This window comes from Platichthys flesus, chromosome 16 (genome assembly GCF_949316205.1).
Source record: "Platichthys flesus chromosome 16, fPlaFle2.1, whole genome shotgun sequence".
Lineage (NCBI taxonomy): Eukaryota > Metazoa > Chordata > Actinopteri > Pleuronectiformes > Pleuronectidae > Platichthys > Platichthys flesus.
Genome location: NC_084960.1, coordinates 6,816,135 through 6,835,762, shown reverse-complemented (window position 1 = coordinate 6,835,762; position 19,628 = coordinate 6,816,135). Strand labels below are relative to the sequence as shown.

The following is a 19,628-nucleotide window of genomic DNA, read 5'->3' as shown; positions in this document are numbered from 1 at the left end:
AAAGGACTTCCGGTTTCTTTCAAAATAAGATCTTATCGAATGTTTGGTGTAAAAGCCCAATTATGAAAATGGATCAATCCATTGTATTCTGACCTATAGGCTCACATACAATACACTTTTACGTGTAATGCACTAGATCAATAGTGGCCTCCTGTTATGCAGAGGTGCTTTTATGTTGCGGGGTGAACTCCTCTGTGTTTCCGGTGCAGCGCTGCCTCCTGCTCGCTGGTTTGGAGCAGCTGCTCCACAAGGCTGCGCATCCTTGGAGGGAGTTGTCAGGAAAAACTCACCGCAGCCAGTGAGGTGCATTCGTGGGGGGTGAACTGATTTTAAGTGATCGCAGTGAAACGCAGAGGGTTTTTAACCACGAGGAAAGAGGTTCGAGTCCCTGTACGGGGCAGGAGAAGCTGCAGTGAAGCTTTGCGGTTGCAGGAGCGACTTGTTCTGTGGAGTTTGGTGCGATTGGACACTTTCCTCCCTGCAGAGGACACACTGTTTGGACATCAGTGAGGACATTGTCCCAGCAGCTGATTTCTGCAGGAGGATTATTTGGAGGGAGCCTCTTGGTATTTGGGGACTTGGTGTGTTTGTGGTGTGTGTGTGTGTGTGTGTGTGTGTGTAAGGAAGCGGAGGGGCTGTTGTTACTGATGCAGAAGTCAGGAGTGTTCTGCTGAATCCCTTCTCTCCTCCCCGCGGACCAAATTGATCCCAGTTCCAGGATTGATTCGCAGGATCGAGCCCGGCACTGACGCCCCGACCGCCCAGCATCTCTCCTGCACCACCGCCGTGCAAGAAGGGACTATGTTGATGAAGGAGTACCGCATCTGCATGCCCCTCACCGTGGAGGAGGTAGGTGAAGTTTTTCTTGTGATGCCTCCACACGTCTCCTGCACCCCGGTCCTCTTGCACGGGTCGCAGCGCAGCACGGTGCGTGCGACCCGCAGGTCCGTGCGATGGTTCTGATGTTTGTAAACTTGCCAGTGAAGCACCGCTCGTCGTTTTGCACCAAAGGGACATTCTGAACTCGTTGCGGCCGAGACGCGCGTCCGAGGATCCGCCGCGCGGTGGAGCTGCTGCTGTCCCTCATCCAGCGCAGCGAACCGTGTTTGTCAGTGTTGTGTTGTAGGTGGAGAAGGACAAACCGTGCACGTGCTTCACTCTGAGTGTGTTAGTGTGAGCTGGTGTGGAGAGATGCTCGCTACAGCTCCCTCTCATCCAAACATCAGGGAACACAAGTTCCCTCTCCACTCGGTGTGTTAAGGAGTTGGTCCCTTACGCAACCACTGCGTGTATTTTACACAACCCTGTGTCAGTGTGGATTTAATGCACACGTTTCCTTTGTGGCGACACATTCCCCCCTCTGTGTTTGAAGCCTGGTATATACTGTAGGTTGAAGGATGAAGGAGAGTTCCCCTCAGGTCACAGTGGCACAGAGGCAGAAGACACACTGCTGTGTTTGAACATTTGACGATGCAAATAACATCCAATATGTCACCAACAGACAGAGCTCCTTGCTTCACCCTATCTAACCCATTTGTGTTTCCTTTGTATGTCATGGTATTCATTGCATGGAGGGACACTCGAGTGGAAGTGCATCATAAAGGGTTTCACACACCATTCAACCCCGGTTACGATGTAATAGCGTTTACAGGGAGTCAGCACGCTTGTGCACTGAGTGTGTTACCGTGGTATTTCATTGACACTGTGATTAAATTGTATCCTAGCTCTGCTCTTCGTGAATGTACAGTCCTCCTCTGCAGCCAATCAGAGCTTTGTGCATATAGTTCTAAGTTTGGGACAAGATCAGAGCGGCCTCTCCTGGTGTCGGATGATCCTGATGTTGTTTGATTGTCCTGGTTTGGACACTAGTTTCTGTGAGTGTCATGTTTATAATTACCTTGATGCTGCTTCATCACATCCTGTCCTGAGCCTGATTGGCCCCTCGCTCTGCCGTGCTCCAGTGGTGATGGAAGACTCTGTTGTCCTCTGCGGCCAGCTAAGGGCTATCACATCTGTTGCTGTAATGACAACAATCTATTGATCTGTCACTGATTTGACAAATGAACATTTGTAATCTATTAATTTAGCAGAATGCACACAATTACCCCCCCCCCCCCCACACACACACAGACAGATCAATCACCCAAGGTGTGTGTGTGTGTGTGTGCTTGTTATCTTACATTATCTCTGAAGTGATAACGATTAGGAGTTGGGATGCCAAAAAACATCCCAACTCCAAAACCAATGGTATTTCTCTTCTCACAGCTTCAGATTTCAGGCAGACCATTTTTACCTCCACCAAGGAGATAATGTCTTTTGAGTTTTGTCTGGATTATTCAAAAACACCTGAACTGATTTTCTGGAAACTCAAAGGCTGCGGTGTGCGTCAGGAAAGGATCCATTACATATTTTGCACCGAGGGGTCAGATCCACGAATATTTGATCAATTTCTTTATCATTTTCTCTCATGTCCTAGGGAATAATTCATGGGTCATGATGGACAAAATCAAGCACATTTAGGGAACTGATATTGGTGCGTATGTTTGCAATTTGTTGTGGCTTAATGGGACTGTGTGTCCTAGGTGTGCACTCTAGCTTTCTAATGTAAACAAACCAGAGAAAAAACATTTACTGCTCCTTATTGCTCTTTCCTATAAATCAATGCACCAAACCAATGAGGTTTCAGTGGTGGTGTCATCTGGACTGGTGCAAATCTATAAATGGTAATGAGTTGTGTATTGCTTTTCAAGTCTTTGCGAACACTGCTGGTCACACCCATCTTTTTTCAGTGCCTGTCAACAAACACACACTCTCACACTGGTTCAGGGGCAATTTGGGACTCAGTGTCTTATACTCGGGAGGAGAGATGGAACACATCGGAGTCAGGTTACTATCTTTTCCCTCAGATTCATGATGAATAAAGACTAACTCTGTGCTATGGCGATATCATATTACACACTCTGCTCAGACAACACATCATAGTGATGAATCTCCTCGTGTGGCATTGCTGCATGAGGACAACAGGCTGCTCTTCAGATACACGTGAGTGCATTAGTGAAGTGGAGGAGAAGACATGACTAGACAGCTCAATAATTGTATCATGAAGGAGACTGTCATCTTTGAATGGTGATTAAAGTTCAAGCACTGCTGAGAAGAAAAGACACTTTCATCTCATCGCGTTTAGGCAGTTCATTTGACTAGTGCATTAAATATTGAGCTATAGAGTTGCAGAAACTCTCTCTGTTCTAGAAAATGCGATAAATACGAACCTGTTTTTGCTCCTTTTTTTTGTTTTTGTTTCACTCATCTTACAACTCGCAGAATAAGAGACAGACACCTGTTTTGATTGAGGTGAAATCAGGCAGTCAGTGTAAGGTCAGTCTCTCACAGGGGGGGGGGGTTGTTTCCCTGCATGCTGAGACTCTGCACGGCACGTCCAGGCCCAGAGCCACGAACTTGTTTACGTCCCTGGAGTCGAAGCTCTGTGCTCTGACTAGCGAGAAGCCTCTTCCTTGGTTGTTCCCCCGAGGAGCTCGGAGCTCGGGCAAACAGTGACCTGGCTCCGAGCTCCAGATGGAGAGAAACATCCACACTCAGATAATCTGTCGGACGTCAAAGGATGAGACAGGGAGAGAGAGAGAGAGAGAGAGAGAGAGAGAGAGAGAGAGAGAGAGAGAGAGAGAGAGAGATAATGCATGTTTTAAGAAGGTGATTGATTGCTTTGTGGGTAAATGACTCTGCCTCGATCAGCATCATTCTCTCAGGGCAGCTGTAATTGTTTTTGAAGTGTCTGTATCTGAATGCAGTAGAGCAGCAATAAACAGATATATGGATCAGCTTGAAGACTTTTCACTTTATGAATGAGACCAGGTTCTGCAGCCATGAGCCCCCTGCTGAGAGCAACACGATCAATAGACTCCAGGTTAATATCCTCTGACATCATTTGAGCGACAGACAGACAAACTGAATCACAGATCCACCAAAACAAAAGGGAGCTATAGCGGCATCTATCGACCAGTCTGAATTCCAGTATGTTTGTCTATTTATCTATTCCTTGTATTTTTTGCTAATAAGCCTCAACGCAGGGACACAACAAACAAACCCATTTGGATAAATTACTAGTTTATAATATTGTGTAATTATATCTTCAATGCGTAAAAGCTTTCGACACACTCGAGTAGATACGACGACACAAGCCTCACCATGACACTGGTTTTCAGATTACACCGAGCAGAGCTTTGAATAGCTCATCAATTACCACGCAGATCCTCCTGCAATTAATTACCCCTTCACTGATTAAAGAACAGAGTGTCTTTTCTGCACCTGAACAGCAGCCGAATTAGTCGGACTGCTTGCTTGATCAGCTCCTGATTAATAAGCTGCGGCGCGTGGGCTTCAGGGAACAAGAACTCCACAAGACAGGAGGCGTGTCTGTTTCCCGTCTTCATTTAATAAGGGGAGCAGACTCAATTAGAGCCGACAGTCGTGAGGATGGAGCTCGGTCTCCACTTTCAGTCAGTGCTGATGTACAGCTACAGATTGGGTGGAGAGAAAACTGTACTCAAGTAAAGGTACTTATACTCTTACAAAAAGTACAAAAAATTTAAAAATGTAGAGGAAGGGATAAACAAAATAATAAAGTGATAACAAGGATACATCTGTTTGACCAGTTCCAGCCCATTGAAGACACTCTAGCAATCCTGTGACATGAGAGAAGGCAGTGAATGCACTGGGGACGATCCACCATCACCATGTTCCAATTCACTGTTCCTTAAATGAAGTCCCAGCAGGAACACAGAGCAGCTGTGAGAGCAGGTGAGGGTCCTCGCACTGAGCAGCAGACGGAGCAAAGTGGAGGAAAGACATCATTGTAACAGCATCAACAACAGTGTGCCATGTCAAAGTGACACAGGGAAATTGTTTTTACTGGTCAGAGAGAGGGTTGTAGTCATGTTGAGGTGAACAAATATTCTTCACCTGCTTATCTGTGCAGCAGTTTAATTGTGATATTTACCTGTCAGTCACTGCTATGATGATGCTCTGGGTGTTTGACCTTCGTTGAGTTAGAACATGTGTGCAGACTGGTGTTTCCTTTCGCTTATTTATCCCCCTCATCTCCGAAAATCCCAAACCAGCCTCTCTCCCCTTGCCCTTTCCGATCCCCGTCTGTTTGAGCATTCAGGTGGAGGTTCGCCAAGTTTTCATAACATTGAGCTGAAAAGCTGCAGTCACATGAGTGGTTATCAAAGCAGGAAGGTGGTGCACACCTCACTGATGAGGGATGAGGGATCCACTGTCCATATTTAAACATTTAGCCATACCCATCATGCACCTGTTGGTCTCGCAACATATGCGCTGGAGCACTGATTCATTAAATCAGTGATTAATGAATTTTGTGCCGAGGTAAATGACAATCAATTGTAGTCGTGACCACAAAATGATGCCGTCCTCATTTATTTAGACACATTTTAAACACATGCCCAGTTGTAGTGGAACCTTTCACCCCCTGTACCTCGGGGAGCGATCCCATCGAATGCAAGCCACAGACAAAGAGTTCTGGATTCATTAGATATATGTACCTTGAAGCAGTAGGGGATCCGACTGAAGCTGGTATTTCCTGAATTAATCTTTTTGTCAATATCAACTATTGACCTGGCCTCCGTGACAAACGGTCAAGCCACCGGCTTCTCCTGCCCCCTAAGGAGCTGCACAGGAGTGTAGAGTAACAAATAAGGATCCATAGCTTCTAATCCATACACCCTATGCTGATGCTCAAATCACAAGGACAGGATATACACAACCAGAGAGGAGCAACTAGAGCCTCTTTCCCAGGTAGATATGTGGTAGGGTTTCATACTGAAAGGAACAAGCAGGCAGAGATGACCCAACTGCGACGGCTCCGTAATAACATTATAATATGGTCAACATGGAGGGTCGACAGTTTTCTATTTGTAAATTGAGAGCAACACATGGAACAGCTGGTCAGATGACTGGAGGTAGTGGGAACTCCTGAAGAGTGAAAAGAGAGAAAGTCCATGAGTTTGTCCATACAACAGTTAAAATGAAACCGTGACCCCTTAAGTGCACCTCCATGTTTGTTTTTCATCGTGAAGTCACGTTTGTTAGTTCCTGTGAGTTCGCAAGTCTCTGGAGCCGCGTCTGGAAGTGTGTTGGCCGGAGCCTCGACTGGATCGTCTAGTGTGTGAGCTCTCAAGATTAAAAGATTAAACATCGATTACATTTAAGTCTGGGTCTTCCATGGTTCTAAAATCAGTCAAGATTTGAAAATCCCCCTGGTTTGCAGCATATTTTCACCATTGGCATTGATGTTTTTATTCCTCCACCTGTAGCTTGTTGACAGTGTAGAGACTGAAAAGGACAAGACACGATGACATGATACCAGAGATGAATGCATCCATTAGCTATAACGTCTCATCCTCCAGAGAACTATAGACTACATGATGCTATATTTAGAAACAGGTCTCCACAAGAACTGTTCAGTAAATGCATCAGTCACATCAATATGATGATGAATGCTCGAGCTTTACGGAAGAAGATAAAAGTCAGAGAGACGAGTAGAAATGTTCAGTAGAAAAATGAAAGATGAATTAGAAAACTAAAGAAAATACATTAATTCACGTCATCGGTGGAAAGTACAGTCACAGCAGTTTGAACAGGCAGATTTGGGATCTGCTCCTTGAACATCCGTGAACTGTCTTACATGATAATCATGTTGTGTGGCGAGGAGGGTTTGTGGCGTTCTGACTTACACAGCAAAGTTCAGTGTTGTGTGGTTTTTTGTTGTTACAAAACACAAACCTTTCTTCATCCAATGTCAATACATCTCTGATCAATGTATCTGAAAATGAACAATTTGTCATACCATCAGTAACTGTCTCACGCCAACGGCTGACATCTGCTGTGCCCCCCGTTAATGCTGCTGGCTGTGTGTGTGTCTGCAGCTCCACACATTGCAGCACTGAGCTTCAAACAGAGCTCGTGAGGGGGTTAGAGAAAAGCAGGGACACGTCTTTAAATAGGCCCTCGCACATACACAGACCACTGATGCACATTGTCGCGACTATTTCTAAGAAGACGGGTACATCGCTTTTTTGTTCCAGGAAGTAGCAGCCCTATTGATGTATGAATTATTTTAGCAGGATTGAGTGGAATTGTGCATGTGCAGAATGGCAAAGTGAGGATGTTTCAATTAGGCCGGTTCGGCTCTATGCACTTTGCTTGTAAATGGATGGACATCCCTCTTCTTAATCTGCAATCTGAAGATGATTGTCGGTAATATTCGAACCCTTATTATCTCCTTGAGTGAAGCTCCACTTTTACAGAATACATTTCCTGGCACTTTTTAAAAGATTAATTTCCTGTTTTGGAGAAATAGCCTTGAGCTTTCTTGCCGTGAGTTAAGATCAAATCGTGGTTTCTGCATCGACATGACATGACTGGACCATGTGGGTCAATTTTGATTATATTCATTTTATTTGCTTATTTGAGCACAAACAAGTAAAATGGACGAACCTGTTGTGTGTCCTTTTCTTGGTCACGTTGACTCGTCCTTGCTGTCAGATCACCATTTTTTGATACGTTTGATACGTATATGGAAACAGAGAGAGCCTTGCGACCTTGCTCTTTGTTCAAAATGACTCTCTCTCTATAATGTGCACTACGTTGGGCAGACACACACTATCTAGCACTTTCTTAATCCGGATCTCACAGCCTCTCATCTCCAATTTCCCATCAGTGCTCATCAAGTGTCCAATATCAGCCTGATTAAATACAGAGTGTCGGTTTTGTGTTATTTGTGTGTGTGCTTGTGTAAAATGTGTCCATGAAATTCAGAGAACAGTTTCTTCTGGTTGCCTGGCAACTTAATGGCAATGACAAGACCATTGGAGAAAGCTGGGTTGATGTATTTTAATTGTCAATGGAAGAAAAATAAATTGTGAGTAACTGAATTTTATCTTGAAAATAGAAAAATTGTGTTGCTTTTAGATGGAAGCAATATTTCCTGTTTCCCTTTTTATTTAGTATTAAGGTTATTATGCTAAAATTTGAATCAGAAAATGTCACCAAATGTCAAATTATTTATTCTGAAAAAACTGTCTTCTGCTCCTCAGATATGTTGCTCACTTGATACAAAATGCAAGACTTGTAACTCGTCAGCTCTGTACCTCTGCTGGGAATTCAGACATGGACTAAAATAAGAGGCAAGCACACGCATGTAGGATTCCTGAGTGTAGTCTAAAGAGGATGAAGAGCAGCTCTTGGTTATAGGAGCACCTGAGAGCGTGTTATGAAACATCCACTGAGGCTAAAACTCCATTGTTCATTGCTTTTATCTTTTTTGGATCAAACATTTTGAAGATGCCATAAACAACTGAAGCCTTGAAGAGGATGATGAATATTTAAAAAAAATGGATCGGTGGTTGGGTGGATAGAGTTATTTCTTTCTGGATGAAATAATGAAATAGTCAAATAAACAAATTGTTTATTTGAACTGAATTAAAACAAATCTCCATTCAGATTTGGTCGGTAAGGACTTTCAACACAGGCTACACATCTCTTCAGCATTTAACTTCTCGGTTAAATAGAAGCACCATGCCTTGTATTTCCTAATTGACTTTTGTTTTCAAATTTCGGCGTGATGGATTAATTGAGTTTGCCTCAGCAACACTGGTGTGAACAAAGCCTGCAGGTGTTCTTCTGTGTGTCTGCACTGCTCCCAGTTCGATCGGAAGACAACATCGTTCACCTCATCCCAACAGGAAACGCTAAATCGTCTCCATCCCTCCATTTGTGCCCGTAACACACCTCGTCTCCCTCTGTCCCTCTAAACCTCCCTTATTGTCAACATCCTGTCTAAACAAGGAGAAACAATGGCCACTGAGAATAGAAGCTGCGCTGACACATTGTGAATGTGTCAGAAGAGTTATGGGACAGGTGTTAGGAGAGATGCAGCACAACAGGGGCAGCAGCTGGGCATGCCGCACTATAATGTGATCACAATGTATAAGGACTCATTGTGCGCCCTGGCTGGCGATGAGTTGTGTATGTAATCAGCCTTAATATACGATAATAAACCGTGATGTGTCATTTGGCATTTTCAAATTTACCCAGATTGACGCAGGCAGGGGTTGGGGGGGCTGCTAAAATTACATAACTAAAAATGTACATCCAACGCAGAGGAAATTTCTCATCTAGAAATTCTGTCTCATATTCAGCTTTCTATTTTTTCTTGGGGAAGTTTTTTCCGAGTTTGAATGTGTTTGTCATCATATCATCACCAACCACACGTGATCGCTCAGCGGGGACGTGCACCAATACCCTTCAAGACACTTTAGGGAAAAGTCGGCAGATAGATAATAATGTCGCCCGTCTTGTCTTTAGCTGTGTCTCAATTCTGGTGCCGCATCCTTCGGAGTTAACATTTTAGGACCAGCTAAGCTGTGCTATCTAGGGAAGGTGAAGAAGCTAACAAGCCAGCTATCTGTGTCTCTGAGCCGCTGTAAGTGCAGCTGCTCAAAGTAGCTCACAATGCAATAAAGAGCTGGACAAGCTTGGAAATCCTCTGTAGACCGGACCCTCTCGTTTCGGATCAGCCTTCTCGGTCTGCAGGGGGCCGCCTCCCTCGTAGACCGGACCCTCTCGTTTCGGATCAGCCTTCTCGGTCTGCAGGGGGCCGCCTCCCTCGTAGACCCGGGCCCTGGAGCTGGACACAACTATCGCCTCGTCCATTCATATTGATAAATTCAAATTCTTTCATGTTTGTATAACGGATAATTCTCTCTCATTGTGGTGAAATTGATTTTTATTTTTGTCAGAGTTTACTTTCAGAGGGCGACATTCATTCCATACCAGCCTCTCATAAACCCCATCAGCTCCCGCCCTCACCATGACACAGTCACCTTCTGGCACGTGGCTCTGTAACAAGGCTACAGCAAGTCAATGTGCTGCTTCACAGCGAGATGCTCCCTTTCTGGCTCTCTCTTACTCTCTCTCCATCTCAAACACACACACACACACACACAGACACACAAGTGAATGTACGTATCCATCTACAGTACGTGGGCGTGTGCAGACATACATGCTGTGCGCACTAGAGTGCAGGTGCGAGTGTCCCTGGTTGCAACAGGAACATCGGCAGCACACAGCTGATTATAAATCTTTTTGCCTTCTGTATGTGTGCAGTGTGTGTGTGTGTGTGTAGAGTTGAACTTGGTGTAAGGATGGGACATGGTCAACAAAGACCCCATTTCACTGGATCTGGGAATCTAATTTATTACCTTGATTTCCCAAGGATTCATTCAGAATCAGGCTCATTTCGGGAACTGATTGACTACGAGTGTGTGCGATTGGGTGCAGATTGATTGAGTGTGAGACGACTGATGGGCCTTGACGGAGGTCAGCGCTCTATTGAGTGCCACTGTAGTCGACCTAATGTGCTGCCCACGTTTAAAAACAAACAATTAATCATGTGGTCTTCTGCAGGGTTAATGGGGGGGGGGGGGGGGGGGGGGGGGGGCATCATGCAAACCTGCATCTAGTACTTGGAACTTTTATCATAACTGTGGACCGGTCAAAGACGGTGCCCGTGGCGGAGACGCTTCACTCGGAGGAAGAGAGAGTAGCACACGAAGACGGAGAGAGGGAGAACATCTCTGATTGAACTCTCGGGCGAACGTGTGCACAAAGGGCCGGGAAGTAATTGGAACAAGCGTTTCCATGACAAATAAGACATTTCAAACCGCCCACTCAGAAGGAGCGAATCCTCTCATGCTGTGGAGTCGTGGCTTATTTCACCTTCATTTTGTCCACAAGCACTTTGTTTAAAACAGAAAATGTGGATTTTTTTTCCCACATTTATTTATCCCTGCCTGTTTTTCTCTGACTCAATGTTCCTTGGCAATGAGTCAATGCCACCAGTGCAGGTGGCCGGCAGCTTGGATCCTCGTCTCTCTCCCTGTGGCGCCAGCGTGTTTTGTCAACACCGATCTGAAGTTGTCCTCTCTTCTCCAAATTGTTTTTTAATTGCAGCGATGTGAGTCCTCAAAGAGCTGCTCTCAGCACTGTTTGGTTGTTAAAGTTTCTGTGAGTATGACTGAGCCCTTGTGTGCGCGGGAGCCCCGTGCGTGTGCGTGTCTTCTTTGAGAGGGTGCTTTAAAACCTCTCTGCAGCTGCTGTGGAAGCCGAAGAACTGTTTATTTTTGTGTCCACGTCTCTTTCACTCAGCTTTCTGCAGTTAATTAGATATTTAAACATCAAGAATCCAAACAACACTTTCCATCATCAGGGGATTAGAGACACATGATTGTTTCGATTTAGATTCGCCTGGAATAAAAGCCTATTTTTCGGCCATTTGCTATAAATGCATAACTCACTCGTTACATTATATATCCAGTGTTACGTTGTGTTCTCAAGACTTGAGGCTCATTTATGCTCAACGTTTGATACGTAAATGGAAACAGAGAGAGCCTTGCCTCTGTGCTCTTGGTTCAAAATGACTCTCTCTCTCTATATGTGCACTACGTTGGGCAGACACACACTATCTAGCACTTTCTTAATCTGGATCTCACAGCCTCTCATCTCCAATTTCTCACCAGTGCTCATCAAGTGTCCAATATCTGCCTGATTAAATACAGAGTTACGGTTTGTGTTATTTGTGTGTGTGTGTGTGTTATCACTTTGAGCAGAACAAGATTTGCAGACACAATCTCTGTATGAAATAATATCCCACACACATAGGTGCAGATGGCCCTTACATCAGCTCGCCCTCCGAGCTGTGGTGCTCGTCCCTCGGGGCCTCGAGTGCCCCCCCCCCAGCTGTGACATGAAGTGTGTCAGTCTCCATAAGCAGCAATGTGATAACCACTGATCACGTGGCAGTGTCTGGGGCCCTATTAGTCACTGATGTACACTGTGAGGTGCACTTAAATGAATGAGGGCTCCAAAAAGAGGCTTGAAATAATCAGAATGATTTAACATAATTACCCTTTCTTTCTTCATGGTGTTAAATATACAGAAACTGTCACCCTCACTTTCACTTTGTTGTTATGAATATATCGTCGTGACCTGTTTTAAATGGTTTCTTTAAATTATAAATGTCTCATTGATAAAAAAAGGAGCTCTGTGATAAAGCATCAAAATGACACATCAGTCATCGAACTGAAAAGATATATATAAAGGAAGTACAGAACATATTTTGGTTTATGAATTGAGAAACAAAACACAATACAAATATTCATGTTAAAATCTAAGTTTACTAAAATATGCAAAATACAAACTTGATTACAATTTGCCCCTTTTCTGAATACTCGGCATTTCATTTTGCAGCATATGGGAGCTGAGGACAAAAATCAATGCAACATGATATTTTGTGTGACTATATCATGTTGATACACAGATGATAAGTGTCTCTCTTTCTGTCTTTGGTAATAGAATAATATAATCAAATGCACCAAATGAGGCGAGATGAGAAGAGTGTTTTTGAATGTTTGCACTCATTTTGCTTCTCAACTCGAGGAAGGGAAGGAGGATGGCTATGACACTCGCGATTTGCAAGGAGTGTTGTATGAAAATAAAATACAACGAGCATGTGGCCTCACCTCACACGCCACCATAGAGAGATACGTCAGATTGATTAAATCAGATCAACAGAAAAACAAACCAACACTTATCTTGATAAAGCTGCTTCCCACAAACCATCATCTACTTCGAGATCAAACATCTGTGTCCATACAATGTGGAAAATTATGTTTTTATAAATAAATGCTCAAAGCAGTAGAACCCATGTGATTGTTTTATTCACAGACACGGTTGTACAGTAGACTGCTCTTTATCACAGTGAGGGCTGGCCACAGTTCCTAAACCAGATCAGTACACAGACGTCACGGCGGGTTGAGCCGACCTCCTGCAAGGTGCTGCACGAGAATACAAATACAAAAACATGGTGGTTGTCACAGACATTGATTCTGAGATGACCGATGCCAGTGTGTGAGTGAGATACCTGCATGTGAAGTGCTTCACTCGCAGGCTCAATCTGGCGTCACAGCGGGGATTCAATCTGCTCATGGGGAGAGTGCAGCTGCACAGAGGGAAACTGAAATATTAAAGTCCCTGACGCACAAACTCAAGATCTGATCAGCGCTACATGTTCTGTAGTTGTGTAGAAAATCCTCCATGTGTTGTGTCATAGTGATGAGCTTTGATAAAACACAAAATCTAACAAATTCATCGTTGCCCAACCAGTAATCGCTTTGTCTCAGGAGAGGGAAATGCAACAATATACAACAGATATTATTTTATTGTCTTTATGACAGTTCCTACTAGAGAAAGATTACTGCTGTGACGCTGAGTCTTTGCCACAAATAAATCATTAAGAGGACCAGTCGTTTCCTGTCACACCCCCTCACCTGCTCTCTTGGGAGGAAGAAAGATTATTAATATGTAACAGCTTCACGCCATCGATTGTGAAGCGTCACCTTAAAGGGAGAGTTCACCGAAAAATGAAAGTCCACAAAACACTTTAGGAGTTTCAGGGGTAAACAGTGTTTTAGCCAGGTGGCCGCTTGGCTTCCTTCACCTTGCCCTCTCTCATCAGCTCGGCCTCATCAGCTTACATCGGTCTCCACTGTAGGGCAGGGACAATTGAGGTGGTAGCAGGTAAATGAAGAAGTTCATACTTTATGCAAGAGCAAACCAATGAAGCAGTGGTGGCCTCTCTCGCATTCTTCCTCCCTTGCTCTGCTTGTTTTGTGCTCTTATTTCCCCCGTCTCTGTCGATCTCAGCAGGCCTGTAAGACGTACACTGAGCTGGCTCTATGCATAATAAATGAGATGGATTTCCCCAAGCAACCTGAAATTCTAGTTGTACCAAAACACAGAGGGGACATAAGGCTTATGTAACATGGAGGGGAGGGGGGGGGGGGGGGGGGTGGCGGACTTGTTTATCAAAGAACTGAACGAGGACTGTGAAAAGAAATAATACACCTGCTTCTGACACAAGGCTTACTGCTTTGAAAAAGTGCAGATGAAGAATGTGATCGACTTGCAGTGTTGTGGATATCGTGAATTGCTACAAGAATAAATCTTTCTTCGGTTGCAGTTGAAAAACACATTGTGCGCTAAGGGGCGGCTTGGGCCACATTTCTCTGTGCGAGCCCGACTCCTACCCAACAGGCATTCTGTTTTCAGTGTCCTCTCCCGACCGAGCCTGATGCATTGCTTATTATAGAGATATGCAGTGTAAAACATCAGACCAGACAACGTGACCAACACAAATACATTTTTGGCCGAACCAGGCCGGGTATCCACACTACATGCATGTTATAGTTTAGGCACAAATAGCATCCATTGCAAGTCAGTATTGCTGCTAATGCATGTCACCCCTCATCCTTCAGTTCACAGTGAGATGCCTCAGATGCCTTCAGAGTTTTATGTGATGTGTGAATCTTATTTCAATAATCAATTCCATCTTCCGGACTTCAAGCACCTTTAGAACAATCCCTGCACTCCGGTGAACCAACGTCACACGAGTGTCAGCAGTTCAACACCGAATGCAAAATGCCATGACGACAAACACAACATAGACTGTACACAAAGATGGCCGTCTTCTCTTCCTCCCACTTGCCAAAATATTCAGAATGCGGCCATCTTTTGCCTTCAAAGCTAGAGTCTGCGCAGTAGAAATGCTCAAGGAGAGAATGAAAGAGAAGAGGAATAATAGTAGTTTGAAGGTTAAGAGACAGACAGCAGTCTTCAATCACGTCCTCTTATGCAATGTCTGTCAGTCTCCCTGAACGTCCAGCCTCAACATCACTTCTTTAACCTCTCTCATTCCTGTTCATCTTCTCTACCCTGTGTTGGACCATCCACCTCAGTAGAAGCGTCTCCCGCCCTTCTCTCCTCTCTCTTTTTCCTCTGCTCTTACATGCATGCATATACGCCCATCCCTCCGGCAGACCACCCGTGTGTGTGCAGCCCGGCAGGGAGCAGAGATGATGCATAGCGGAGTGATCCGTAGTGAGTGATCTTGAGTTCAGTGACCTCAGACACTGCAGAGAGGCTGGGTGGGAGAGGGAAGAGCGCAGGAAAAACGGGAAGACAAGGGAGTGCTCTCTCCAGCTCCAGCCATCAGTATTAATAAGTTACACCCCCACAAGTCTTTCACTAAGTTTATGTAACATGCAATTTTGCTCCCAGCAAGTGGCCTCAACAATATCTCTGTGCACCTCAGGGCTGTAGTGAGATCCGCTTCAATCCGTTTTAGTGGTTGCCCCTAAATTAGTTTTGAGAATTCGCCCATTTTTAATTATACAAATTAAAGTTCCCTTCACGTCCCATATACACTGAGGTGGAGGCAGAAATCGTAAAGGTTTTATTAACGATATTCACTGCTGCTAGCATCTCAAACCAACGCAAACGCTTCATCTGCAACACCTATGCCTCCCTTTGGGTTCTCAGAGGGTTGCCTACACCCCTTAATACACAACCAGAGGAGCAACTGAATAAAGTAAGGATATATTTCATTACATCTATACATTACCCATGAGATTAAATGTTAAGAACAGTGTTACAAAACATCTGGCAAATTCAAAAAAATGTTTTGACTATAGTTTCGAATAAAATACTTTTTAGTGGAAGTAAAACCAAGGTAACAAACAACTACAATTCAGAATAAAACGGTTGAACTCTGAGCTTCTTGGGTAGATTCTTTCTCTACTGTATTACTGGATTATCTTGATCTCCGACCTTTCACTATCTTTCCATTTCTCTGGAACCCGATGAAAGAGAAGAAAAGGAAGTGTGAATTTTTGCGTGGCAGATTTGAGCTGCAGCGACGCAGCGCCTCACCTCGCAGGCTGACATCCTGGGCATCTTGCTGTGCCAATTTATCAAACTGCTACAGGAGAGTTAACACTCACCTTCACATTTGGCTGACTCAGCACAAATGGAGCAGATAAAGGCAGTCATACTGTACTCACTCCCTCTCTCTCCGCCTGCCTTGCTGCTGAGCCAGCAGAGCTTTGTGTGTGCTTGCGTGTGTGTGTGTGTGTGCGCGTTCATGTGTGTGTGTGTGTGTTTGTGTGTGTTTGTTCTTTAGTCCTTGTGAAAAGTAGTTATAGTTCTAGAGTGTGAGGCAGCATTGAGTGAAGGAATTTAGGAATTGCTGTTTGGTTGAAGGGAAGTATTCAGCTTAGACAGGAGTCAGCAATGAATTCTGGGATGGGTTTGCCAAGAATTTTCTCCGCCTTTTGGAGCCTCTGTCGCTCTCGGATGACATTCAGAGGACCCTTCGGAATGGGACGGCCCCCGGTCACGCTGCGTGACACGATCGGTCTTCTAATGAAGCTTCTGAAGGACGTGTCCCCTGAATTGGGACACAGCCATCGATCGTGGTAATCTTGAACAGGGAGACAAAACAAACAGGATGTGCTTTAGCTCAGATACATGAACGTTTGGAATGAAAAGTCTGATACAAGGTAGAAAACTAAACTTTGCAAAATAATGTTTCAGACCAGTCGCCACAACAGTTTCACCGCTAGCCTCTTTCACCACCCACACAAGAATCATGTCAGACAGTAAAGAGAGAGTCTATGGACTACAGCCCTAAAGAACAGTTGAGGGCTCAAAACAAACCCCAGATTCAGATGTCGGAGGAGGATTTTGCCTGCAGCACAACATATGGCAGAGTATCATGAAGATGGACGGAGATAATGGCTGCTGTTATCTCAACTAACATCTGCGAAGACATGGCCACAATTCACAAAGTAGAACTGACATCACATTTTGCGGAAAATGTGATATATGGTGATATGTGTCCTTATCTGTCAGGATGAGACATTTTTTTCATGTTTCACAGCTTCATATCTGGAAAAAGGAGTAAATGTTGAAATAATCCTTGGCCAGTGCCATGTTATTCATTCAGAATATTAACATATTTATGGTCCAAGTTCTGGAACATGTTTCCTAGCATATTGTTTGGTTAATTTGTCTCCATTTACATTTTCCTGTGGCGACTATTACTGTGCATCTGCTGCGAGAGGCAGGATGTTTCTCACTGTGTCTGCCCTCTGATATTAAAACAATTCATCCTCCAGATGGGTAGATGCAATTAAAGACAATAATAAATTGTATAATAAATGATGGTGTTCAGTTAGGAACACTATAACTAACAGTTAGGAAAACACTATAACAACCATTATATATATATATATATATATATAATATATATATATATATATATATATAATATATATTATATATATATATATTATATATATATTGTTCAAGTGTTATAGTGTTTTCCTAACTGAACACCATCATTTATTATATAATTTATTATATATATATATATATATAATTTGACTATACAATGATTGCTGTATTAACTGGGCCAATCATTTTAATAATGTGAGAGTTTATTGATTTCCTTGGTGTCAGTACTGGGTTAGATAAAGACATTCTGCCTGTCTGTGCTGATAAAGATCGTTCCTTCTCTTCACACAGACACACACACTCGCACACACACACACAGACACACACGCACACACAAACACTCACACACAAGCACACAGCCTGACATGGACATCAAAACGTAGCTATCTCAACCAGAGCACAGTCAGTTATCAATGAATACTGAGCGCTCAAAGCAGTAATTACTCTGTCTGTGTCGAATTTTAATTACATCTTGGCAATATGTCTGGTGTTGTCTGAAGTCGGTCTGTCTGTCTGTGTGTGTGTGTGTGTGTGTGTGTGTGTGTGTGTCTCACACTTACACACTCCTTGGCTGTAACACAATGGCCACAGCTCCCAACCACCCGCTGTTGTGTTAGAACAGAGGGACAGAGGAGAGTTTCGACTCAATGCTTTCATCTTTAAACTGTATTTGATATAATTCTACAATGAGCAACAGTGACTCGGTTTCATATCAGTGGCAGACAGCATGTATTGTTAATTTTGGACATTTTTGTGTGTTCACCTGACACGGTGACGTCAGTGTTTCATTTTCTCTTTCATTGTTTGTAGGTTCATAGAAACGTTTCAGTTCGAGATGACTGAGCTGAGTGAGAAGAGGAGTTCACAAAGGAGACAGATGAAATGAGGGGGAGGGGGGGAAGTGGAGGTGGAATGAAGACAGTAGAAAATCGACACATAATGCATGGCAGGTGGAAGAGAAATGTATAGAGCGATAATTACAATACAGTTTTCTCTCTGCCGTCAGGCCGGCATGTTCTTGCCCAATGGCAGCGCTGCTGTACGAGTGAAAGACAATAACAGATTATTCATGGCCACTCTCGGCCGAGCGAGGGCCACTTCTCCCTCTGAGTCATTAGAACCAGATTTCTAAGGGCACCAATGAGAGCAGAGAGTCATTCATCGACCGCAGCTCTCGGGTAGGCCGCAGTGAGGGTTGCTGGGTACAAGGGAGCGTTGGAGGAAGATAAGCACAATGGCTGACATGTTTACGCCATACGTCTGATCCCGTGAATGAGCCGAGGGAGAGAGGGGAAAGATGGCGCTTTATGGTAATGCCACAGTCATCAGTGTGATCGGAGTGGCGCTCGGAGCCTCCTCTCAACTCGTACTCCACCTTGATGCTTTTCACGCAGCGGGGAGATTTATGTGTGCACGGTCTCGTCCCATTGTCTGTTTGGTTCTTTCTGCACAAACAGGACTCTCTTTAAATATAATTATGATTTGTACAATAACCTAATCCTTCCATTAGCAGTCTGAATGTCATGAAGTCCCCCACTCTCGGTCTTTTGTATTCACAGATGAATTCAAGACCTTACCTTCACTCTCCATTTTGCTAAAGTTCATGTTTGTCAATTGCTGAGTGGAATGATTTTTTGGCAGCTAAACGTTGGCTGTGATCACCAGGTCACTAAATTACCAATGAGGCTGCATGGGAGAACACAAAAGAATGAGTTGCTCCCGAGCTTTTCTGATACTTGAACTGTCAGTCCCTTGATGTCCGGGAAAATGTCCAAGATTCCAAATATCTCAGGATTAAAAAGAAGTGCCACAAGATTTGAAAGCTTTTGGCGATAAGAATAAGAACGGTGTCAATATCCTGTAGGAACACAGTATTTCCACAGCAGAATTTACACCTCATGTAATGCCTTCTATATGCTCCACCCAGACGGCTTTCGTAGCCTGAATGGATCCAACATTTTCCAGTTGTTGTGGACACGTCTGACGAGGACAATCCCCTTCTGCGTTCTTCACACGTGAAAGACAAACTCTCGAAAATATCCTTAAAATTGACGATTGATGATAACTGCCTTTATTAACTGATACTGTCTATAAATCGTCAGGGAACAATGAACAAATGGCCATCACAGCATCCTTAACACAAGGTCATGTCTTGTTTTCAACAATACAAAACTTTTCAAATTCATAGTCACTCCAGAAAAAGCTAAAAAAAAAAAAAATGTAAGCAACTAATTCTCACATTTGAGGAGCTGGAACCAGACAATGGCCTTTTTGCTCCATTGATTGATGGCTCTACTGATTGTTCCTGCTCTAAATGTGAGTGTGACTGGAGACAGGTTCCTCCTGTGCTACGCGTGGCCCGTGTCACTGCAGCAGAAACATCAAGCCGGACTCCAACA

General features: G+C 44.0%; 1 protein-coding gene across 1 annotated transcript in view; it reads left to right on the top strand.

Annotated features, from left to right (window-relative positions):
* The first annotated feature begins 263 nt into the window (after positions 1-263).
* Positions 264-19,628, top strand: part of pitpnc1a (phosphatidylinositol transfer protein cytoplasmic 1a) — a 32,553-nt gene continuing 13,188 nt past the window's right edge. The window contains exon 1 of the mRNA XM_062408723.1: positions 264-849. Within this exon, the coding sequence (XP_062264707.1) occupies positions 802-849 (48 nt within the window). The 5' untranslated portion in view covers positions 264-801. The remainder of the gene's footprint in view (positions 850-19,628) is intronic.